Source organism: Myotis myotis, unplaced genomic scaffold (genome assembly GCF_014108235.1).
Source record: "Myotis myotis isolate mMyoMyo1 unplaced genomic scaffold, mMyoMyo1.p scaffold_m19_p_1, whole genome shotgun sequence".
NCBI lineage: Eukaryota > Metazoa > Chordata > Mammalia > Chiroptera > Vespertilionidae > Myotis > Myotis myotis.
The window spans coordinates 81,521,525-81,542,542 of NW_023416313.1; the positions used below are offsets into that span (position 1 = coordinate 81,521,525).

At 42.4% G+C, this 21,018-nt stretch overlaps 1 protein-coding gene across 5 annotated transcripts in view; it reads right to left on the reverse strand.

Annotated features, from left to right (window-relative positions):
* Positions 1-5,908: 5,908 nt before the first annotated feature.
* The window catches only part of WDR37 (WD repeat domain 37), an 83,292-nt gene continuing 68,182 nt past the window's right edge, over positions 5,909-21,018 (reverse strand). For all 5 annotated transcript variants that reach the window (XM_036342493.1, XM_036342483.1, XM_036342511.1 and 2 more), the window contains 3 exons: positions 12,690-12,824; positions 12,169-12,283; positions 5,909-8,909 (listed from right to left, as the gene is read on the reverse strand). In XM_036342493.1, the coding sequence (XP_036198386.1) occupies positions 8,778-8,909; positions 12,169-12,283; positions 12,690-12,824 (382 nt within the window). In that variant the 3' untranslated portion in view covers positions 5,909-8,777. The remainder of the gene's footprint in view (positions 8,910-12,168; positions 12,284-12,689; positions 12,825-21,018) is intronic.

The following is a 21,018-nucleotide window of genomic DNA, read 5'->3' on the forward strand; positions in this document are numbered from 1 at the left end:
CGTGTATTAACAATAGTTTTCCAAAATTTAGAGGCGTTTACTGTGATATGAAATAGCTGCTGATGCAGTAAGCAGAGGACCACGAGTCGGGTCCTTCGGGTTAGGATGGAGGGGAAGGAGCCTCAGGGGAAGTTGCCAGCGAGTGCACGCTCTAAGGGGCGTGGTCATGAGGTCTTAGGGTGGGGAGTGGGAGGTGAGGAAGGTGGAGGTGGGGGTGCAATGCAAGCAATCCTTGACATGAGCACGGGGGATGCAGGAGCTGGGGGACATTTTGTCAAGTCCATGTTCACACACTCACCCAGCATCTCCCGAGGGCTGCCGTGAGTTAGGCCTCATGTTATGGTTCCTGATAAATCTTACCATCTGTATGACGGTAAAAAATCTAGCCAATGTTACAACAGTACAATGTTACCAATATTATGATAGTGGTTTGGAGGGAGTATCAGTATTATTACCACAGATTCCTCAGATATTAAATGGCAACAAGGGGGAATAATATGAACAACTTTATGCCAATAAGTTCAACAGTTCAGATGAGAACACATTCCTGAGACACATAAACCAACAAGGCTTACTCAAGTATAAATTTAACTTACAGTTTAAAATGCTGTTTCCCCCCAAACACAGACTGTGAGAATAAAAATTCTTATTCTGATATGTGGCCGCTGCTCAGCACAATTTTTGGACTGTCTCCTGGATTTGAAATTATCTCCAGTCCCAGTTTATGAGCAACATAAGAAAACTACTTTTACAGTTTTATGATCGCACCTGGTAAACGAATCCTTATTACATTTCCCACTTTCAAGCTGGAATTTCCCAAACATATTTGAAAACAACCCAATTTAGACACAGTGCAACACTGCTGGTTTGCAATTTCCTCAGTGACTATGTTTTTCAAGAACATTATCCTGGAACAAAATTGGCTTTCATTTCCTCCTATGGACTGTACACACCAACTGAAAATCAGACATTTTAGAATAATAATACTACCTGTTTTTAAGTGGGAAAAGCACTAATATTTGAAGTGAATAAAGTATGGTTATGTACTAAGCTTGAAACTAATGTGGTTAAAAATATTACTGTAAATCTCCCATTTTGTTATCAACATTCACTTTATCCAACTTTGGAATAATACACATTTTTCTCTTTAGAATTGTTTTATTACTCTTTTAATGATATTAGATGCATTAAAGGAATATTTGTAAAGATAAAAGTATGAACACTGGAGCAGAGATTTGTGTACTCATCTAAATTAAGAATCAAATCAGATGTTGCCAATTCTGGGCTCATACGGATCCTGCCCTCTGCCTCCCACCCATACTCCTCTCCTGGCCCAGAGAATGCCATGCTGAATTTTGGGTTTTCATGTATGTGAACATAATCAGACATATGTGGCTGGGCTTGTGTGTACTTTGTAAAAACAGTTTCACACTGCATACTCCAGTGGCTCATGTCTTCATTCACCACTGTGCTCCTAAGGTCAACACTGGTAAGCTGTGTCTCATCCGTGTTTACTGGTAGGTAATGTGCCATTGTGCAGATGGACCGGTTTATTTACCAGTCCCCGTCGACGTGCTCAGGTTGTGTCCAGGTTGGCAGCACAACCTTGCCTGTGTCTCCCAGTGCACATGTACCAAGGTTCCTCAGGACAGCCGCGCTCAGACTGGACAAGATCACGCGCAGGAGCTTGTCTGCAGCGCAGATTCTTGCGTCCTACTGAAACGTTCTGGGTTGGCAGCTATGGAGTCAGACCCAGGAACCTCCATTTTAAGACTTGCAAGGTCTCCGGATACCACACTTTAATAAACCATGTTCTTAACTGTATCCCTATTTTTTGCTGGAGCGGGAAGCATGCACACATCCAGACGTACAAACAGTACTTTCCAATTTCCAATTTAGTTTATATACAAACCAGTAAGTGCATATAAAATATTCCAACAATTTATGTGCTTGGCAGAGCTTTTATCAATCTAACAGTTCTGAGATGGTACTTTGTTTTGGTCTTAATTTTCATTTTTAAAATTTCTGTATGTATTTATTGGCTATTTAGCTTTCTCTTTTGTGACATACTTATGTTTGTCCCATTCTCCTGAAAACATGTAGACTTTTATTATCCTGAATATTCATCTTTTGTAGATTATATATGCTACAACTACAATTTGTGATTTATCATTTCACTCTAAGGTGTCCTATAATCTTTTACTTTTAATATACTTAAATGTATCAATCTTTCTAGTATGGCTAATGCATTTTTAGATATTTAATAAAGTCAAAGTCACAAAAATGTTTTTTAAAAAATATCGTTTTTCCTTTAATATATAATGTGAAATTTTCTTTTGGTGTGAGGTAGGGATCGAAGTTCCTCGTTCTCCCCCAACCCCTCAAATATGGATAACCAGTACCATTAGAACCATTACGAAAATAGGCCACTTTCTTCCAGTGATCTGTGATTAAATAAGCAGAAATATTTCAAGTTTACATATTGGCAAGAGTCAACCTGGCATACTATTCCACTGGTCAGTTCTTCTGTTTCCAGTGCCAATATCACACTTTATGGGCCACAGCCCTTCCAGGTCTAAGGTAAATCTATTGTTCTCCTTTCTTCCTCCTCCTTTCTCTCCTTGGACATCTCATTAACCATGGCCTTTTCTCTTTCTAATAAATTTAAGATCAGATTGTCATATCCCTCAAAACACTAGGGTGAGCTGGACTGGAACTGCACTTAATCTACTTGCCAACATGAAGAGCTGACATTTTTACAATATTGACTCTTCCTATTAATGCACACGATAGTCTCTCATTTTGTCTTTTTCAATGTCTTTGCAACACTTTATGTTACTAATATTCTAATGGATAATTTCAAGCCTTTTTTCTTTGTCAGTTGTTCCCCAGCAGGTACCCTATGTTTTTGTCATTAGCATAAAATGTGAACTTTTCAGATAATGAGTGATGCATTTCAATGGTTCTAAAATTTAAAAACTGTGATACACCAAAAAGTCACTTCTACCCCAGTTCTTACATTTCCCAACCCCCCCTTACAATAACCACTTTTTATCATTTTTTTTCTTTCCAATGTGTTTTCCTTCTTTGTAGTGACCCTTGAAATTTTGCAATATATATATATATTGCAATATATATATATCATATATATATACATATGATAAAGACTAAAATGAATCATTATTTCATTCTTCCAGCCAAACAAAAACAGAAATTTAAACCAGTAACTCCAAGCATGTACAAGTGAGAACTCTGACCTATCCAGAACCAAAGTATCACCACACACACACGCCAACACATACACCCAAAGGCCCGGGACATAACCAAAACCTGAACACCAGAACCCTTTCTTCAGAAGCCCTGTTGTCCAGGAAAATCTGGTGTTGATGCCCCTTAACATAAACGGCCAAGTTCCAGGGCCCTCCAATTAAAACTTCCCCACCAGCACTTCTGCATATGTGTTCCCACTCAACCTTTAAAAACCCTCAACCTAACCCAGTGTGGCTCAGGGATTGAGTGCAGTCCTATGAACCAGGTCACGGTTCAATTCTCAGTCAGGGCACATGCCTAGGGTTGCAAGCTTGATCCCCAATAGGGGGCGTGCAGGAAGAAGTCGATCAATGATTCTCTTTCATCATTGATGTTTCTCTCTCTCTCTCTCCTTCTCCCTTCCTCTCTGAAATCAATAAAAATATAAAGAAACCCTCAAACTAGTCCAATGAGCAAGCTGGATTTGAGAGGCACAATTAGTCTCCCATCTTGTTTGGTGCCTTCTCAGGCAAGAAAGTTTTCCTTACCCCCAAAAATAAACCACTAAGTCCAATCAGACACTATTTTATATGGCTGTCTGCTGAGATGTTTGTCTATTTTGAAACCATTCTTTTGTGACTTGTTCTCCCTACATTATCTCAAAAAACTCCATCAGAAAAGGCGATCTAGTGAAAACTTTATCCCCACATTATCTGTATTTCACACATTCTCCAGAGGCAGTTTGCTGAGCACACAACTCTAGTTATTTTCTCTTAGTACATTAGCATTGTTTTCACTCAGGTGAAGCTATTGAAAACTGAGTTTCTCAGTTCTAGTTCCAAAAATTTCAGGAGAGGATCTTGAAGGCCCAGTTTGGATTGGATGGAGCATAAAATAACCACTCATTCAGAACCTGTGATGATGAAGGGCAGGCATGGCACCCAGAATGTGAGAGGAAGTGTTTGTGTCATGGTGGTGACAAAATGCCCAGCAGTCAGAAGTAAACAAATTTAGCTAAGGTAACTGAAACCCAATGTTTCTAAATAGTGATTAAAATTTCCTAACACACCCCATTACCATTTTCTTTAGGGAAAAATCCTTCTCATACATTCTAGGTTGTGCTCGATTCATCCTTTGGGTAACTAAGGAACGCCCGAGGGCAAAGCTATACGCTCCGGTAACAGCATTTTCTGTCACACACCTAAATTATGGAATAAACAGCCCTGCCTTCGAGCAAGACCTGCCTGGTCTCCTTCCAAGTCAGACCTCAAGGCCATGCTCTTCCCCCACCGCACTGTGGCCATGTCTTCTACCTGCACGGCTCCCGGTGACCCCTCAGTCTGTCCCAAGTCAGTGAGCGCACGACATGGAGCAAACCACTCTCCCCGAAGCTGCTTGCAGGACTCAGGGCCCGTCCCTCCCCCTCCTCACCTGGTGTCCTCCCTTGGTTCTGTGTGCGACTTCCCTTGCTCCTTGGTCACCCTTCAGTTCCTGCCACCCTCACCAACCTTCATGCTCAAGATTAAACCTCAGCTCTTTGGAGATATCTGGACCAAACTATCTGAAGCAGCTCCCTTTGTTGCTCTCTACCCAAGCCCACAAATCACAAATGGACATCACTTGCCAATCACACAGACTTTTAAGATCCACAGATCTGCTTAGTCTTTTATTTTTTACCAAAAGCTGCTTAAAGATATTTCATTAGAATTAATTTTAAATTACACAACACTTTTATCTGACTTCTGATTTCATTTGTAGCTTCTTCCCTCCGTAATATGGACTATATATGTTGTACATAGTAACTGAGGTGTTCTCAATTTTTGGAATAATTTAACTTCTAATTTATTAAGAGAAAACAAAACTTATGAATAGTAGAGGAGACATAAATCTTGGTGGCATTTTGATGACATCATAGTAATACAAGTCTTGCCTTCTTGATTCTTTATACTAATATGTGAAGTTTTAAATGTAACTGAAGATGTAATTTCACCAATAATCACGTTTTTGAAGAGTAACGTAGAGGGTTAAGCAAGCAGTGGAGAGTTTCTGAATGTACAGCCAATGCCTGTGCAACGAGCCTTCACACCTGAAAAGGGGGCCACTGGCAGGCAGGACACACCAGGGAGTGTTAACACCTCCTGAGGTTCCTGCGGCCAGCACAAGGCTTCACTCACGTGGGTAAGAACAGAAGGGAAGACCGGCAGCCGCCACAGATCCTGACTTGCACTCACTCTCCTGCAGAAAATGCGGTCGACTTTCTAAAACTGCAATTTTTAAAACTTTCGAACAAGCTTACCTGTCTATGAAAAGAACCAGACAAGCATCTTATGAGACGCTGAGGAACTTTGAGAAATACCTGTATTAGGTCTAATTGTTAATGCCCTTCAGAAAAATTTGAGATAGGAATAAAGGAATGGAAAAGCATAATTATGTATCGCTTAATATTAGCCTCTAACAAACAGATAGAAAATATAACACAATTGCTCTTTTAAGTCTAGAATTTATATTTTCAAATCTGCAATCCTATAATTAGAAATTTGTTCAATTTCTACATCATTGTGATATCCAGTAGCTATTAACAAAATTGCACCAAAATAAAACATAAAAAAGGTAACATAATAAAAAGAGACTCCTAATAACAAAACTTTTACAATAGTAATTATGGAACATGGATTTTTAATGAATTTCATTTTGCAATGAAGACACTGAACACTTAAAAACAATTACATCAATACAATAAAAACACTTGCTTCTACACAACACTTACAAAGGTGTACTTCCTCCAAAGAAACTTGTTTTTCACAGATTTAAGCAACAAATAATTTTACAAAGGATTCTTCAGATGGCAAAATATGTACAGAATCTTTGACTCTACAGAAACCAATGTGCAGTGGTTGAAAAGGAGTGTTGCTTTGTCCAATGCATCTTGTACAAAATTCTCTATCAACGCATATTTTTCAGTAACCACATTCTCTTTGCATTATTAAATGAAATTCTGGACATCATATAGGAGAAAACAATTCCCATTTCAAAACACTATTTCAGATGAGATCACTTGTGGCTGATGACATGACAATTTCAGCCACACAAACATTCATACACACACACATATTCAAGCACATACATGCACACACTATCACTAATCTCCTTCATGACTCCTGAAATCACCAGCAATATGACCAGAGCAGCTGGAAGGATGCCCTCAGAGGACACACAGCAGGTAGCAGAAGCGTGTCCTGCTCCTGGGAACAGCCCCAGCTCCCTGAGGCCTTCTGCACTCAAGGAGACAGGGAGGCTGGCCCCTCCACTTAGCAACGTGAGCAGCTGTCGGCCATGAAGGGCATTGGTCTGCACAGAATTAAATGGCCATCACAACATATATTTTAAAACTTCAAATTTTTTTTAATCTTTTTATTGATTTTTTCAGAGAGCGAGGAAGGGAGAGGGATAGAGAAATGGAAACATCAATGAGAAACATTGCTCGGCTACCTCCTGCACCCACCCCCTTACTGGGGATCGAGCCAGCAACCAAGGGCATGTGCCCTGACCAGGAATTGAACCAGGGACTTCTTGTTTCATGGGTTGACACCAGGCAAGCTAAAAGTTTCAAATTTTTTAATCTGGAAGAGATCTGGTTCTTAAGTTTGATTTACCTATTTGTATACATTTTTCAGTGTTCCTAATGGTGATTCTAAGACAGCCAGACATTCAAATTAAAACACAAGAGGAACCCAAGAGTGCGGTTACGCAACTTATCATTAAGAACTCACTGTGCTCATGTCTTTGGGGTGAGGTGCGGTAGAGAAGGTGTGACCATCAGCCATCTCAGCACGAGACCACTCAGGAGAGCAGTGCCTGAACCTGGTGCTTAGACCCATAGTGACCAGCTGACTTGGTTCTCAAACAGTGTGCTTAGGGCAAATGTCACACTTTAAAAATACAACCAATTCTTTAGCTTTAAAAATAAAGTCGCTCTAAAGCATTGTTTGTCCTTCGTTAGCAACCTCAACTCTATTATTATTACTGGCTTTTCCTGGTCTCTCTCCCTTCCAGGCTCTGTAAATCATTTCAGAATCACCAAGGACTCAGGGCTGAAGTTTCAAAAATTAGCTACTGTAGGACCGAGCCCAGGCGCTCCACCCCAGGGCAGCCTGCAGCGAATGGTGCCCAGCTGTGTCACTACAAAATAGGAGACACAGGAATGGGTCGTTTTCAACGTTACCCTCTTGTATCTCTCCAAGGGGCCAGTTTCCGACATATTCAAAGGATTAAAAATATGAGGAGCAGTACACTGAGATGTCTTCTTTATCAAAACTGTAACTCAACAATAACACAAACTCACAAACATCAAACACAGTAACTGCTAAGAAGGCAAGGGTGACAGGCCCACTCCAGCAGTGGGAGGGTTGGCACTGAGAGGTGTCCTGGCGGCTGAGACAGGAGCATCTTGTCACCTGTGAACTATGGCTGCGGCTGCCACCCTGGTAGCTAGCTAATGCAAGTGCCTTTCCATTACATTTGCTGATTGTCTTTCTTGCCTTCTGAACTGAACTCAGTATTCCAGCTAAAAGCCAAAGTGCTTAGTTAGCTAGGCACAGTAAGACTCCCAAGTTTTCCAAACATTTATTTTTGAGGTAGTACTCATTTATTTGCATTGTTGGCTCTCAAATACCACCAAAGAAGTGAACCCATGTAGAAATATGCAAACCAAAGGTGTAGAAAATAAATAAGGTTTTGTCTTCAGGTAGCACAGCCTTCTTAAAAAGGTCAAGTCACATTTAATGGATAAGTTATTTGAAACTTCTAAAAATTGTTTATAACCACAGCTATAAACTAAAGTGCTTTAAATTTTGCTTACGATCTGAAATTGGTGATTAGAATCATCATATTTTAGAATTTGCTAATATGAGACCTCAGGGTATTGAAATGATTTTCTATAAAAAGAACAAACTTTTTCTTAAAAAAAAAAAAATGAATCCTGCAAACTCAACATCTGATGCTATTTTTTTTAACTTCTAAGATCCAGGTTAATTTCACAGAACTGTAAGAGGATGAAGAGCTGAAGCTGAATTACAACAGAACGTGCTACAACTTCACATGGAAGTAAACATAAAATTTTTTGCCAATCCCACCATTCATCAGCCAACGCAAACACAGCTCTGCAGTCTCCCAGGACAAGGTAGATATGTAGGATTATTCCAGAAATGCCACAGACTTACACTCACAGTAAGTACACAGGTTCACATTGAACTCACACAAGTGTGATGCCCTCCTGTCATTATGTCAAATGCCACGTGCTAAGGGAGCGGCTTTGTTCCCACTGACCAGAGGATGCCAGCACAGACAAGACGGAATAAAAACATAACCACAGTTCTGTACATCATGCAAGCTGGGTACAATGGGAAAAGGACATATACAAATCACCCTTCTCAGGGTCCAGCTCTCACAAAAATGGCTGATCGGTATGAGAAAAGCCTGCTCCAGTCACAGGTCCGTGGCAAACTATGAAACTAAGGAATGCCGGCACCTTATTTTTCCTGTAACAATGCAGGGATGTTGATGTTCCAGCCTATGGCTTGCCTGTCAAACCCGCAGGTGAACAGATTGCAGGTGGGGTGGTCCTCGCTCCACGCCGAGCAGCACACCATTCTTCTGTGGCCCTATTACCAAGCACACAAACCAGAATTAGTGTATTATTCCTCAAACATAAGGGCTGTAAAACCTCAACCAAATTAACAACTACATCACTCAAAGCAACCAAATTGAGAGAGAAAAAATTAATGCTCAGGATTAATCAGAATGAGACAAAAATACTGAGTTGGCAGCAGGTTCTCAGGGATGAGCTGGTGGAAAGGCCATGATGAATGAATGAGGTCAGACACAACATGAATCTAGTGAGACACACCAAAAGCACTCATGATTCTTTAAGAAAATGAGTAAGATTACAGTCCGAAAGAAAAAATAATCAATTTTTTAAATTTTAATAAATGAATCTAGGTAAATTTGGGAATAAACTCAATAAAATTCACCCAAAGACCTCAAATATCATTTTAACAAATAATTGGTTCAGATGTTCAAGCAGTTAAAAACACATTCGGTGTCAAATGTAAAAAAGGAAAAATGAATGGCCTTTCAAGTAGATTCCCAATAGCTTTAGAAATTCCGGTTCAATACCACAATGTTGGGAAAAATTACTGCAAAACGTACAAAGTTTACAGTGTGATGTTTGGTATATACAGGCAGAGATGCAAGCAATGCCTTAGGACATAGTCATTGTTACAGTAATACTTGGCTGGTGCTATATCATACAATAAAGTACAAGAAGGATTAGAAACAGCTAACAGAAATTTAGTAAAAGAAACCCTCAAAAGAATGGCACAACAGCTCCCTCTGGAAAACATTCGCATTTGAATGCTGCTGGTTTTAGAGAGAATCAGGCCACAAAGGGAAAGCCCTGCAAGAAAGGAGCCCCAGAATGAAGGGTTAAGGGCGCTCTCCTACACCTCTTTGTTAGGAACTTGAGAAGAGAGAATGCATAAGCATCCACTAGCTGGCAGTAAAAATCAAGCCTCTAGAAAGAACTAGTTCAAGATGATAAACTCAAGACACTCACTGGACCAACACTGAGATCACGTCCTACTACCTAGTGAGGGAAAGGACCAGGCAGCACCTGCAAATGTGGGTCCAATCCAGGATCTCAGTCCTGCCTGAGCTGGGAGCCCGCACTAGGTGAGTCATCCTTTCATCTCATGTACATCCCCCGCCAGAGTGCACACAGACATGACCCAAAAAAGGCTCAGGGCACATGCAGACTTTGAAACCACTCTGGGCCCTCCTAGTCACAGAGCCACGCTAAAACTTCTCTGCTCCTGCAGCACAGATCCTGTGCGCCGTCTGTAGATCACCTTTCACTGCACACGGCACCACCCCCTCCCTGAGCTCCTGATCACAGTCCACACTCTGGGAAACGGCACTTACACTTTCCCCAAAGTAAAACAATTCCATATCGTAAGCCCCTGACCCTCTAGTGACCAAGTTGAACTGAGTTTCGTTGTCTCCTTATAAAGCTGTCAGCTGAAAGAAGCTGGGACAACATGAACCGGGGATTTCTAGCTGTGGTTCTGTGAGACCAAAAAGTATACTGATTCATCTGAAATGTTACAGGTTCAGAATGAAATGAAATGTGATTCATTAACCTTAAAGATAAGTATTTTCACAAACTACTTTAGGAGGAAATAAAGCCAAGCACAGCGGAATTCTACAATTCCAACAGGGTTGAATGTTAACAGATAATTAAAAATAAAGTTGTGCCCACAGAATTGGCCCCACCAACAACTGCTGAAATCTCCCTATTTTTTGAGAGGAAACATTCTCAAAATAATGAAGTCATACACACTCATACATTTGTTTGAAAATGCTGGCTTTCCATGTTGCACAGCAATTTTATGTACTACACAGGCACAGCTATAAAAAAATAAAATAAAAGAGTAAAGAGACAGAGCCCTTCTATGTGAGAGACACGTTTAGGATACATCAGTGATGCTCAGCAGTTACCAAAACACAAAAATCCCAGACAAGCAACTCTAGCTTTGTGTGGTTACTCTAATTTCATGAGTAGTTTTTCTGTGCCCTGCACTCATAATTAAGAAGCTCAGTCACTAACTTCAAACAGCACACGTAAGGAGCTACACAGAGAAGAACCAACCGTGTCTTGAATACACAGGGCTTTTGGAAACTTGGTGCCATTGCATTTGCTGCTCTGTTGGTAGCAAATGCCACTTGACCACCTACCTCTGGAATCGCCTGGGTCTGCGGTTCCTGAGCCCTACCTCCCACGGGGACAGCCTGCAGCTCATGCCTACACTTGGAGGCTCTGCCCTGAAGGGGACAGGAGCAGCCACCGAGTTGCAGCCATGGTGGGAGAGCAAGGTATCACAGTGACACACAGAAAAGGCCGAAAGAATCAAAGGAGAGTGTGACTGTGGTGGGGCTCGGCTAGGCACAAAGGCTGCAGAGAGGCTGCCTTCATAAGTGGGAAGGGGAGGGGAGGACACTGGCTGTTGTTACTACAGCTACATCCATTTCCCCCACAAAAGGAGCCAGTATGTCACTCACTCAAATGTGGAACCACCCAGGGAACAAGTCTAAACACAGGTTCCCAGGCTTCCCTCAGAGACCGAGTCAGCAGGTCTGAGCTGGTACCGCAGCCCAGGTAGCTGTGACAGGTGGGGCAAAAACCCCAGTATACACCGACCCAACACCCCTGCACGGCACCATCTGGGCCAAATGCAAGTCCTAGCGCCCAGGAAAGTCTCTTCTACAACGGAGTTTATCTCGGCAACCCACCATGGAAAGGGGTTCCTGGCTAGGAGTAGAGGGTCCTTTCTTAAGAAGCTCCCACAATCCAGGACACCACTCCTGCGTGGCCACGCATTGTCCTTTAATATATTTCCAATTTGCACAAGTTCAACTGAAAATATCTAAAACTGTGCTTTCCAGTACGGCGGCCACTAACCCACGCAAAACTGAGCTCCTGAGACGTGGCTACTGACACTGAGGAACTAAACATTGGATTTCATTCATATTAAACTTAAAAACTAATATTCAGTTCAGGTACTGGGAAACATTTTAATATTTTCAATGATAAATTTTAGGAACTCTAAATACAGATCAAATATATCCAATATATAGTAAGAAAGTAGGAGTGTAAATTTGCTAATATTTTTATATCGATGGCATGTTCAAATGTTATTATTTTGGGTTTATCTAGTTAAATATACTGTTAAAATAACTTCTCGCTTTTTTAAAGTGGCTATTAGGAAACTAAAATCACACGTGTGGCTCCCAGTGTGCGTCCAGGAGTCACTGATGACAGAGAAGAACTGAGATTCTGTAAATATGCATCAGCAGCACAGTTACCTGCCGGCTGCTGCGGGGGAGCCGCGCCAGCCGCACGCCGGACATATCGAACAATCTGACTTGTCGGTTGTCATGGGGGAGGGCGATGATTTTTTGGCCAACGCATACATTGATCCTGCAAAGAGACAAGAAGGTTCCATATAAAACAGTGACAGCACCAGGGTAGGGTATTCCATACCATGCACACTTCATGGCAAACACAACAGTGAGTATTACATGTCTGCAACTTTAGGATACAGAGACCAAGCTGCTTATATGCAACTCACATGTACAGCATGTCACTAAAACAGAGGGGCCGTAATGGGCTCATTTTTATTCTCAAAGCCCATTACACCAACCTGATTCTATACTTAAGTTTCAGTGTTTATAGATAATGAATTTGCATTAGAGGATCAATGACAAATATTTTCCCAGGAGTCTAAACCACTTTCCCAAGGTAATTGTCACATGTACAAGACATTGTACTACAATCAACCCTATCAAGTCAAATAAACATCTAAGCAATGTGCAGCTTCCCTCACCTGTTGATGGCAGAATCCGTACGAATGGTTGCAATGGGGGATCTCATGTTCTTTAAATCCCAGACCTTCACAGTGCGGTCGTCACTGCCTGAAACGACGTTATCTCCCACGGTGAACACGGCAGAGGTCACGGTGCTACAAGTAAAGGGCACAGGGTCAGAACTCATCTAGTGTTCAGCATGGTGACAACAGTTGGTACCATAACATGTTCTTGAAATTTGCTGGGAGAATGGATCTGAAATGACCTCACCACACCTGGGAGATGATAGATGTGCTAATTAATTTGACTGTGATCATTTCAGTGGAAACGTATATAGAACATCACATTGTATATCTTAAATATGCTCAATTTTTACTTGTCAATTATACCTCAATAAGAAGGAAAAAACTTTAAAGATAACAAGAAAGGTCAAGAAAACAATCTCACCATTCCAGACAACTCCGGCCCTAAATAACAGCTTCCCAGAATATTGAAGAGCCATATTTTTTCAGAGGCAAAAAAATTAACTACGAATAAATAATATCTTATATATAGAACCGTATCATTTCTCACAATAATTTCAAACTACTTTTATTTCTCTTAGAGCTTAAAACAAGAGATAAACTCGAATTTAGAAAACGCAGGTACTACCCAGACCTTAGGCCTAAAACTGCACCACCAGCGTCAAATCCATACTGAGTCCCTGTCAGGTGGGTTTCAACCCGGTACTGTCAACGTTCAGGTGACCACTGCTCATGGGGTGCCCTGTGCACCTGGGCTGAGCAGCCTCTACCTCTGCCCACCGACACCAGTCACATCTTCTCCCTAGGTGTTAAATCGCCCAACATCAGCCGCTGTGCTACACCTAAGGACACTGTGTGTGACACTGGCAGAAAGGGGGAAAGGGGAACCTGTAGCACCAGCCCAGTGACCCATTGGAACTCCCTATTTAAAAAACAATGCCAGAGCTTAACTAGAATGAGGTGCTGCTCCTCTTCCATGCAGAGGTCACAGCAAGGTGTAAAGAAACTGCCGCAGACCTCTGGGAGCAGCTCACGACTAGGGGCTGTTCTGAAGATTCTAGTCTTTAGAGGTTTGGGCCAAGTTAAACTTCACTTAACATTCTGCTAAATTAATGGGAAAAGTCTCCACAAAAGACCATCGAACCCTATGTTAATGAAACGCTCAAAGACATTAGGTTTTTAATAAATCACAGCCCTGACAGGTATTGTGGGCCATCAAAGGGAAAAGCTGGCACAGAGACAGCACCCTCAACTCAGGTCCCATAGGGAGCGGGCCACCACGGCCGCACACGGGAAAAGCTCAGACTCTGCCAGACTCCAGTAGACTCATTTATCTTGTCGCCGCGAGCAGCCGACCATGTGCTTCCAGCTGACAGTGCAGTACCTCCTCACCGCACACCACTGCCCGATCTGGAACATTCCGCTCCCTCTGAGGGTCTCAATCAACGGAAAGACTGTAATGCTAGCACTCCTCATTAGGACTAACAGCTGTCTTCCCAGTCACACAGAGACACAAAACTGTTTTGCATAACAATCTGCTGGAATTTCATGGCTAAGGAAAAAAATATATGATGTGGAAAATGCTGGCCCATGAAATGCTGAAGCAGGGTGCTTTCCTGGCTCCGAGTCAGGGCCTGACTGCAGAGCACCCATTTCTTACTGTAAGGTGTATTCCCTACAAAACAGAGTCATCCTTTTGCATCTGAGGTACAGACCAGAGCAGCGGTGAACCACTAGTGGTCCGTGAGTTCCAAAAGGTTGGTGACCGCTGGACTAGAGAACAGACACTCCATCCGGGAGAGAGAGGGCAGGGCACCCTTCCCTGGAACACAGGCTGCATCTCCCCAGTCCACAGAGCCATCTGTGAAAAGCCTATCAAGCAGCAACCAGTGTGGCCTTCTCAATGGCCATCCACCTGTTCAGGTGCACTGCAGTGTTGATGTGAACATGCAGGTCCAACACTTGTGTGTCCAGCAGAGGCTGATGTGACAAATGGACCTCAGCACTTTTCCACCAGCCAAGGTAGAGCTCACACACCTACACTGGAAACCTGCACACGTCACCTGACCCTGTCGTGGCCTCTGTGTACAAAGCCAGCAGATGACCACATTCCTTTCCAGGTCATCACCACTTCACAAGCTGTTTTAGAAATTAAGCATCTAACAGATGACACCATTCAGGAGACATGGCAGGATCCTGGAGAGTATGCCCTAATCAGGGCCTTTCCTACTGTGGCTTGGCGGAGTATAAGAAGCTCATGTCAGCCTGTCCTGTACAACCCCAGATACCTCAAAGAGAAACAGGAAACGTCTTCAAATAAACACACTTCTGAATATTCCTTGATGGCTAAGTCCCCAAAAAATAGACCCAAAGATAAAAAAAAAAAAAACATTCAAAGGAAGAGTCAAATTGTATCACACGTGATTCTTTTCCTGGACTGAAAATTCCACTCTTGAAAAATGATGTTCAGGTATCTACCACACCAGCCACTAAATATTCTCACTTGGTTGCTCTCCTCTCTACACCTCCCTCTTCAGGACAACCGGGAGATTTCCTTTCTAATTACTGAAAGAACTGTCTATCCGAGGAGGATTCAGAGCACTACGGTGTGCCAGGCCTGCTTTCTGTGAGAGAAACCCTAACAGAGAGGGGTGAAACCACTCCTGGTGATGCTGACACTCTAGTGGAGAAGATGGCAGTGGTCCTGGCTTTAAAGAAACACGCTGCAGTTTTAGGGCCTGCAGTCTAATTCTAGTGGCTGAAATGTGCTGCTGATTAAAAAAACAAAAACCCTGCAATGACCAGCTTTACTACTGACCAGAGAGAAGGGCTCTAAAAGTAGCTTTAAAAGTGTGTCAAGCCCTAGCTGGTTTGGCTCAGTGAATAAAGCGTCGGCCTGTGGACTGAAGGGTTCTGGGTTTGATGCCGGTCAAGGGCACATGCCTGGGTTGCAGGCTCAAACCCCAATAGGGGGCGTGCAGGAGGCAGCCGTTCCATGATTCTCTCTCATCACTGTTTTTCTCTCTCTTTCTTTCTCTCCCTCTCCCCCCACCTCTCTCCTTCTCTCTTTCCATTCCTCTCTGTGTGAAATCAATAAAAATATACTTAAAAAAAAAAGTGTGTCAAGCCCTAGCTGGTTTGGCTCAGTGGATAGAGCATCAACCTGAGAACTGAAAGGTCCCAGGTTCGATTCTAATCAAAGGCACATGCCCGGGTTGCGGGCTCGACCCCCAGTAGGGGGCATGCAGGAGACAGCTAATCAATGATTCTCTCTTATCAATGTTTCTATCTCTCTCTCTCTCTCCCCCTTCTTCTCTGAAATCAATCCTATATAATAAAAGGGTAATATGCAAATTGACCAAATAGTGGATTCACTGGTCACTATGATGCACACTGACCACCAGGGGGCAGATGCTCAATGCAGGAGCTGCCCCCTAGTGGTCAGCACACTCCCACAGGGGGAGTGCCACTCAGCCAGAAGCTGGCTCAAGGCTGGCAAGCGTAGTGGCAGTGGCAGGAGCCTCTCCCGCCTTGTCAGCAGCACTAAAGATGTCCACTGCCGGCTTTGGCCCGCTCCCTGTGAGTGGGCCTAAGCCGTCAGTCAGACATCCCCCAATGACTCCTGGGCTTCGAAAGGCCGCAGGCCAGGCTGAGGGAACCCCGCCCCCTCCTCGAGTGCACACACACACATACTAGTGGCCTGCTGCACGAAATTCGTGCACATTAAAAGGGAATTAACCAAAAACCGGTTTGGCTTGGTGGATAGAGCGTCGGCCTGCAGACTGAAAGGTCCCAGGTTCGATTCCAGTCAAGGGCATATACCTTGGTTGCAGGCACATCCCCAGTGGGAGGTGTGCAGGAGGCAGCTGGTCGATGTTTCTCTCATCGATGTTTCTAACTCTCTATCCCTCTCCCTTCCTCTCTGTAAAAAATCAATAAAAATATATTTAAAAAATAAATAAAAATTAAAAATTAAAAATTAAAAAAAAGGGAATTAATTAGAGGAAAGAAAATTAGTAAAATGTATATAAAAATCTTCCTCCTGTCAGAGTCTGGGATACACCACGGGACCCAGAGTCAAGTCCCCTCCCACCCCTGTGCACCTCGAAATCGCGCGAGACCCAGACCAGCGGGCCCCAACCCCATTGGGCAAGATCCAGACCCGGCGGGTCCCACCCCCGTCAAGCCCCACTGTGCGGGGGGCACAGCCTCAGGTCTGGGTCTCCTGCGTTTTCGGAGCATGTGGAGGGGGCGGGGGGGAGGGGCAGCGACTTGACTCTAGGTCCCACGGCGTGCCCCAGACTATGAAAGGAGGGAGATTTTCATACACATTTTACTAATTTTCTTTCATCTCTGACACTTCTATTATAGAGAAAGGGCAAATAGCAATATTAAAATATTTCATCTAATTAATTCTCTTTTAATGTGCACAAATTCTGTGCACTGGGCCACTAGTGTGTGTGTGTGTGTGTGTGTGTGTATATACATATACGTGTGTATATATATGCATATCTTCGTGTGTGTGTGTGTGTGTGTGTGTGTGTGTGTGTGTATGCCTAGGTGACAGTTACAACCACTCAACCGGTTGCTATGACAACACACTGACCACCAGGGGGCAGACGTTCAACACAGGAGTTGCCCCATGATGGTCAGTGCACTCCCACAGCCAACCTCCTGCAGTCGGTCAACCTCCTGTGCTCCCTCCCCCCAGCAATTGGGGCGGGCTGGTCAACCTCCCACGGTCCCTCTCTCTGGCTATCTAGCCCCAATCAGCCCCAATCAGCCCCGATCACCGGCCAGGCCAAGGGACCCCATCCGTGCATGAGTCTGTGCACCAGGCCTCTAGTAAAAATATATTTTCTTAAAAAAAGTGTGTGTCAAAACAGTACGTTCAGTTAACTTGGCTAAATTCTCTTCCTTAGTATCCTATTAATTAAGAACCTTTTGCCATAACCGGTTTTGCTCAGTGGATAGAGCGTCAGTCTGCAGACTGAGGGGTTCCAGGTTCGATTCCAGTCAAGGGCATATACCTTGGTTGCGGGCACATCCCCAGTGGGAGGTGTGCAGGAGGCAGCTGATCAATGTTTCTCTCTCATCGATGTTTCTAACTCTCTATCCCTCTCCCTTACTCTCTGTAAAAAAATCAATAAAATACATTTTTTAAAAAAGAACCTTTTTCCACAGATTTATTCAAAGATGACAGTTCCAGAGAACCTGATTTAAAATGATTACAGAGAAGATAAAATGAATAAGGTTTATATGCTGATTTCCTGCTTGTGATACCAAGGTCAAGATTCACTTCCTTTCTGGGAAAACTGAACCTTGTTTCATTTTTACTGAATAATATAACAGAGAACCATAAGTTCTGAATAGCTGCAATGGCTTCGGTAATTTTACAGAAATCTGAGAGAAATGCATTCCATTTAAATTAGGTGAGGAATGATTCTCTCTGGTTTTAATCATCTGACTTTCCATTCCCTTATTTTCTGAATCCAAGACTTTGCTTCTTATATACTCACCAATTAACAACAGCCAGTATTTCGACATCACTATGATAAAAATTGGGAAGAAAGTAATTTCAAGGGTTTTTCTTAAATCTTCAAAAGGAAAAAACTTTACATCAACTTTGAAGGTAATATGATACAGACAAACCCTGTTCATCAGAATAGTTAGAAAAATAAAAGTCAGAAATATATCAAGAACTGCAAGTTTTTTACTCTGAAATATACTAGATTAGCCAAAAATTGCCAAGTTGAAGGAAAGTCACTGTTGCTTTATTGTTAAGACGTCACATGGAACCACATTCCCAGTCCTGGATGTTTAGTGACACCCCACCCTCCACCCCAGGAGACTCTTTACTTCACTGGTAACAGAGGAAGCTTGACCTGAAGTGTTGCTCAGACTAGAAAATGGGGTGACCACCACACACAGCCTGAGATTGTGTGCAAATAGATGCATATATGCCCACAAGAAGTGGCACAGGCTACAAAGAATGTGACATGTGCAGAGAGGTATAACCGTGTGCAGGGTGCCCATGAGAAGTGACATGGGTTACACAAATTGTGATGTATGTGCAGATGTGCACATATGTGTGAACATGTTCATCAGAAGTGACACCAGCTACACGAAACATGACATGTGTGCAGATAGGTATATACATATACATATAAAATAAGCCATAGCTAATGTTTTTCAAATCAAGTATTTGAGTTGATCTCTGAAAGACTGAAAGGAGCAGAATCATGTGGCCCCAGGAAGCATCCTTGGGTTCCACATGTGCCAGGGAAGATGACTGAAAGTAAAATTTTACTTTAAAAACTTCAGAATTAGTTATTATCACAGCCCTTCAACACCGTGTTTCCTTATTCATTTAGAGGAACCACCCAAGTGGTAGCTGCCTGGTTCTTTTCTAGGTCATGTGTAACTCACACATTTTACATGTTGGTTGTCTGAGGAATGACTTTGAAGGGCCCAGTGTGGTATTAGTTCCCACAGGCAAGGGCTTAAAAACTATCTCCAAGAGTAATGAGCTTACAAACCAAGTGCAGTCTACCAAAACTTTTAAAAAGCACTTAGAAATTATAACTGCTTTAAAGTTATGACATTTTCATATGTTTTATGCCAAACACCCAGGGGAGATATTTAGTACAAATACAAAACCTCCAAGGCAGTGTGCCAACAGACGGCTGCCCGTCCCCACCACAGGCCTGCACACACCAGACTCACTGACCAAGCACACAACTCAACACAGTGAAAAATCAACCACCACCTGGTTATAAATGTCATGCTATCAAAACACATTTTCTCTTTAAAAGCATACAAACAACTTAATAGCACAACACAAAATTCAAAGCGCATAATCTAGACCTTAGTATTTAGTACTACATATCTCCTCTGGGTATTTGAGAATAAAAGCATATGAAAATGTCATAACTTTAGAGCAAACATTATAATTTTTTTAACTAATATTTTTAATGTCTTATTAGATGTGGTGTTTTTCTTTCTTTAGAAGTGCTGAAGTTCACATGGGGAAGTAAAGTTGCAAGCATATGGAAAGAAAGCAAAAAAGAAAAAACTTGGTGTTTCAAATATTTTATCCATGTTGAGCTAATTTCAGATTTTTTTCAATGCCAGAGTTTATTCACACATGTAAATACCATCAGTTGGGTATAGACTAGAGTCATCGGCCACCCATGGGGGAAGCTTAATGGCCCTGTGACAGCCTCAACTGTCAGTTCCTTTTTATAGTAATTGAAACAAAACAAAACTAAACTAAAAAAGGGGGGTGAGGGAGCCTTCTACCAAGCTCCACAAGGAAGGCACTGGTGCTGGAAGGCAAGAATCTGGGTCCTCCTATTACAAAACAATTTAAATGGGAATGTCTCACACTCCTTTCAAAGGGCAGTTAACTGGATTTACCTAAAAATAAGTTTTATCATAGCAAGAGGTTCTTGCATAAATGTCTGTGCATCCACAGCCCTCAGGGCGATAGTCCTGGAATGACCTTTGTGTGGAGTCCCACCCCGGAAGAGCTTGTACCAACACACAGCAAACGGGCAGGCAGGCTACCCAACTAGACTCCTTCAAATAGTCAGCTCACTTACTGAAGAATGGCATCGGGTGAAAATAATGACTATATGAGGGTTTGGCTTATTTCAGATGAAACCACAGGATTTTAGCCCTAGTTTTTGAGGATGAGGACAGAAATATATGAGAAATAAATGCCAACAGCTGAAGAATTCCAGGAATCTAGGACAGTCCCAAATTTCCCCATTAAACATTTCTATTATTTCCAAGACAGTACACACTACAGTTTCTCATTCCTGCTACAAGGGAAACAGTTATATAAAGTATCTATACTTACTTTTCATATAAATTGGTATACCTTGGGTCACTAACAGCCAGTCAAATAACAACAGCCACAGTTACACAAGTAAATCCTGTTATGGTAAAATTCCCTTTATAATAAAGAGATTTCATAATACAGAGTAAAAGTAAATGTAACACATCAAAAACGAAAAAGACATGTGCATGTTTGTCCTTTCTAACAATCCTCGATGAAAGCCTAAACAGAGCTTACATCAAGGAGCTCCGACCCTGTCCAGCAAAAACGATGCAGCAGAGAGTTCAAGGGGACCCACTTGGTAACATCTTATTAGCAAAGTGTTAAGTCTCAAACTCTATTTATTCAGAAAAAATCTCGAATCTATGTAAAAGTACAGAGAAAATGAAAAGACAAAAATCATCTCCCTCCCAGCTCCTAGAGAAATTAGTTATAAAACTAGGCCAGTAATGTTTGAAGCCTGTCTGGCTACATCTTTCCTTA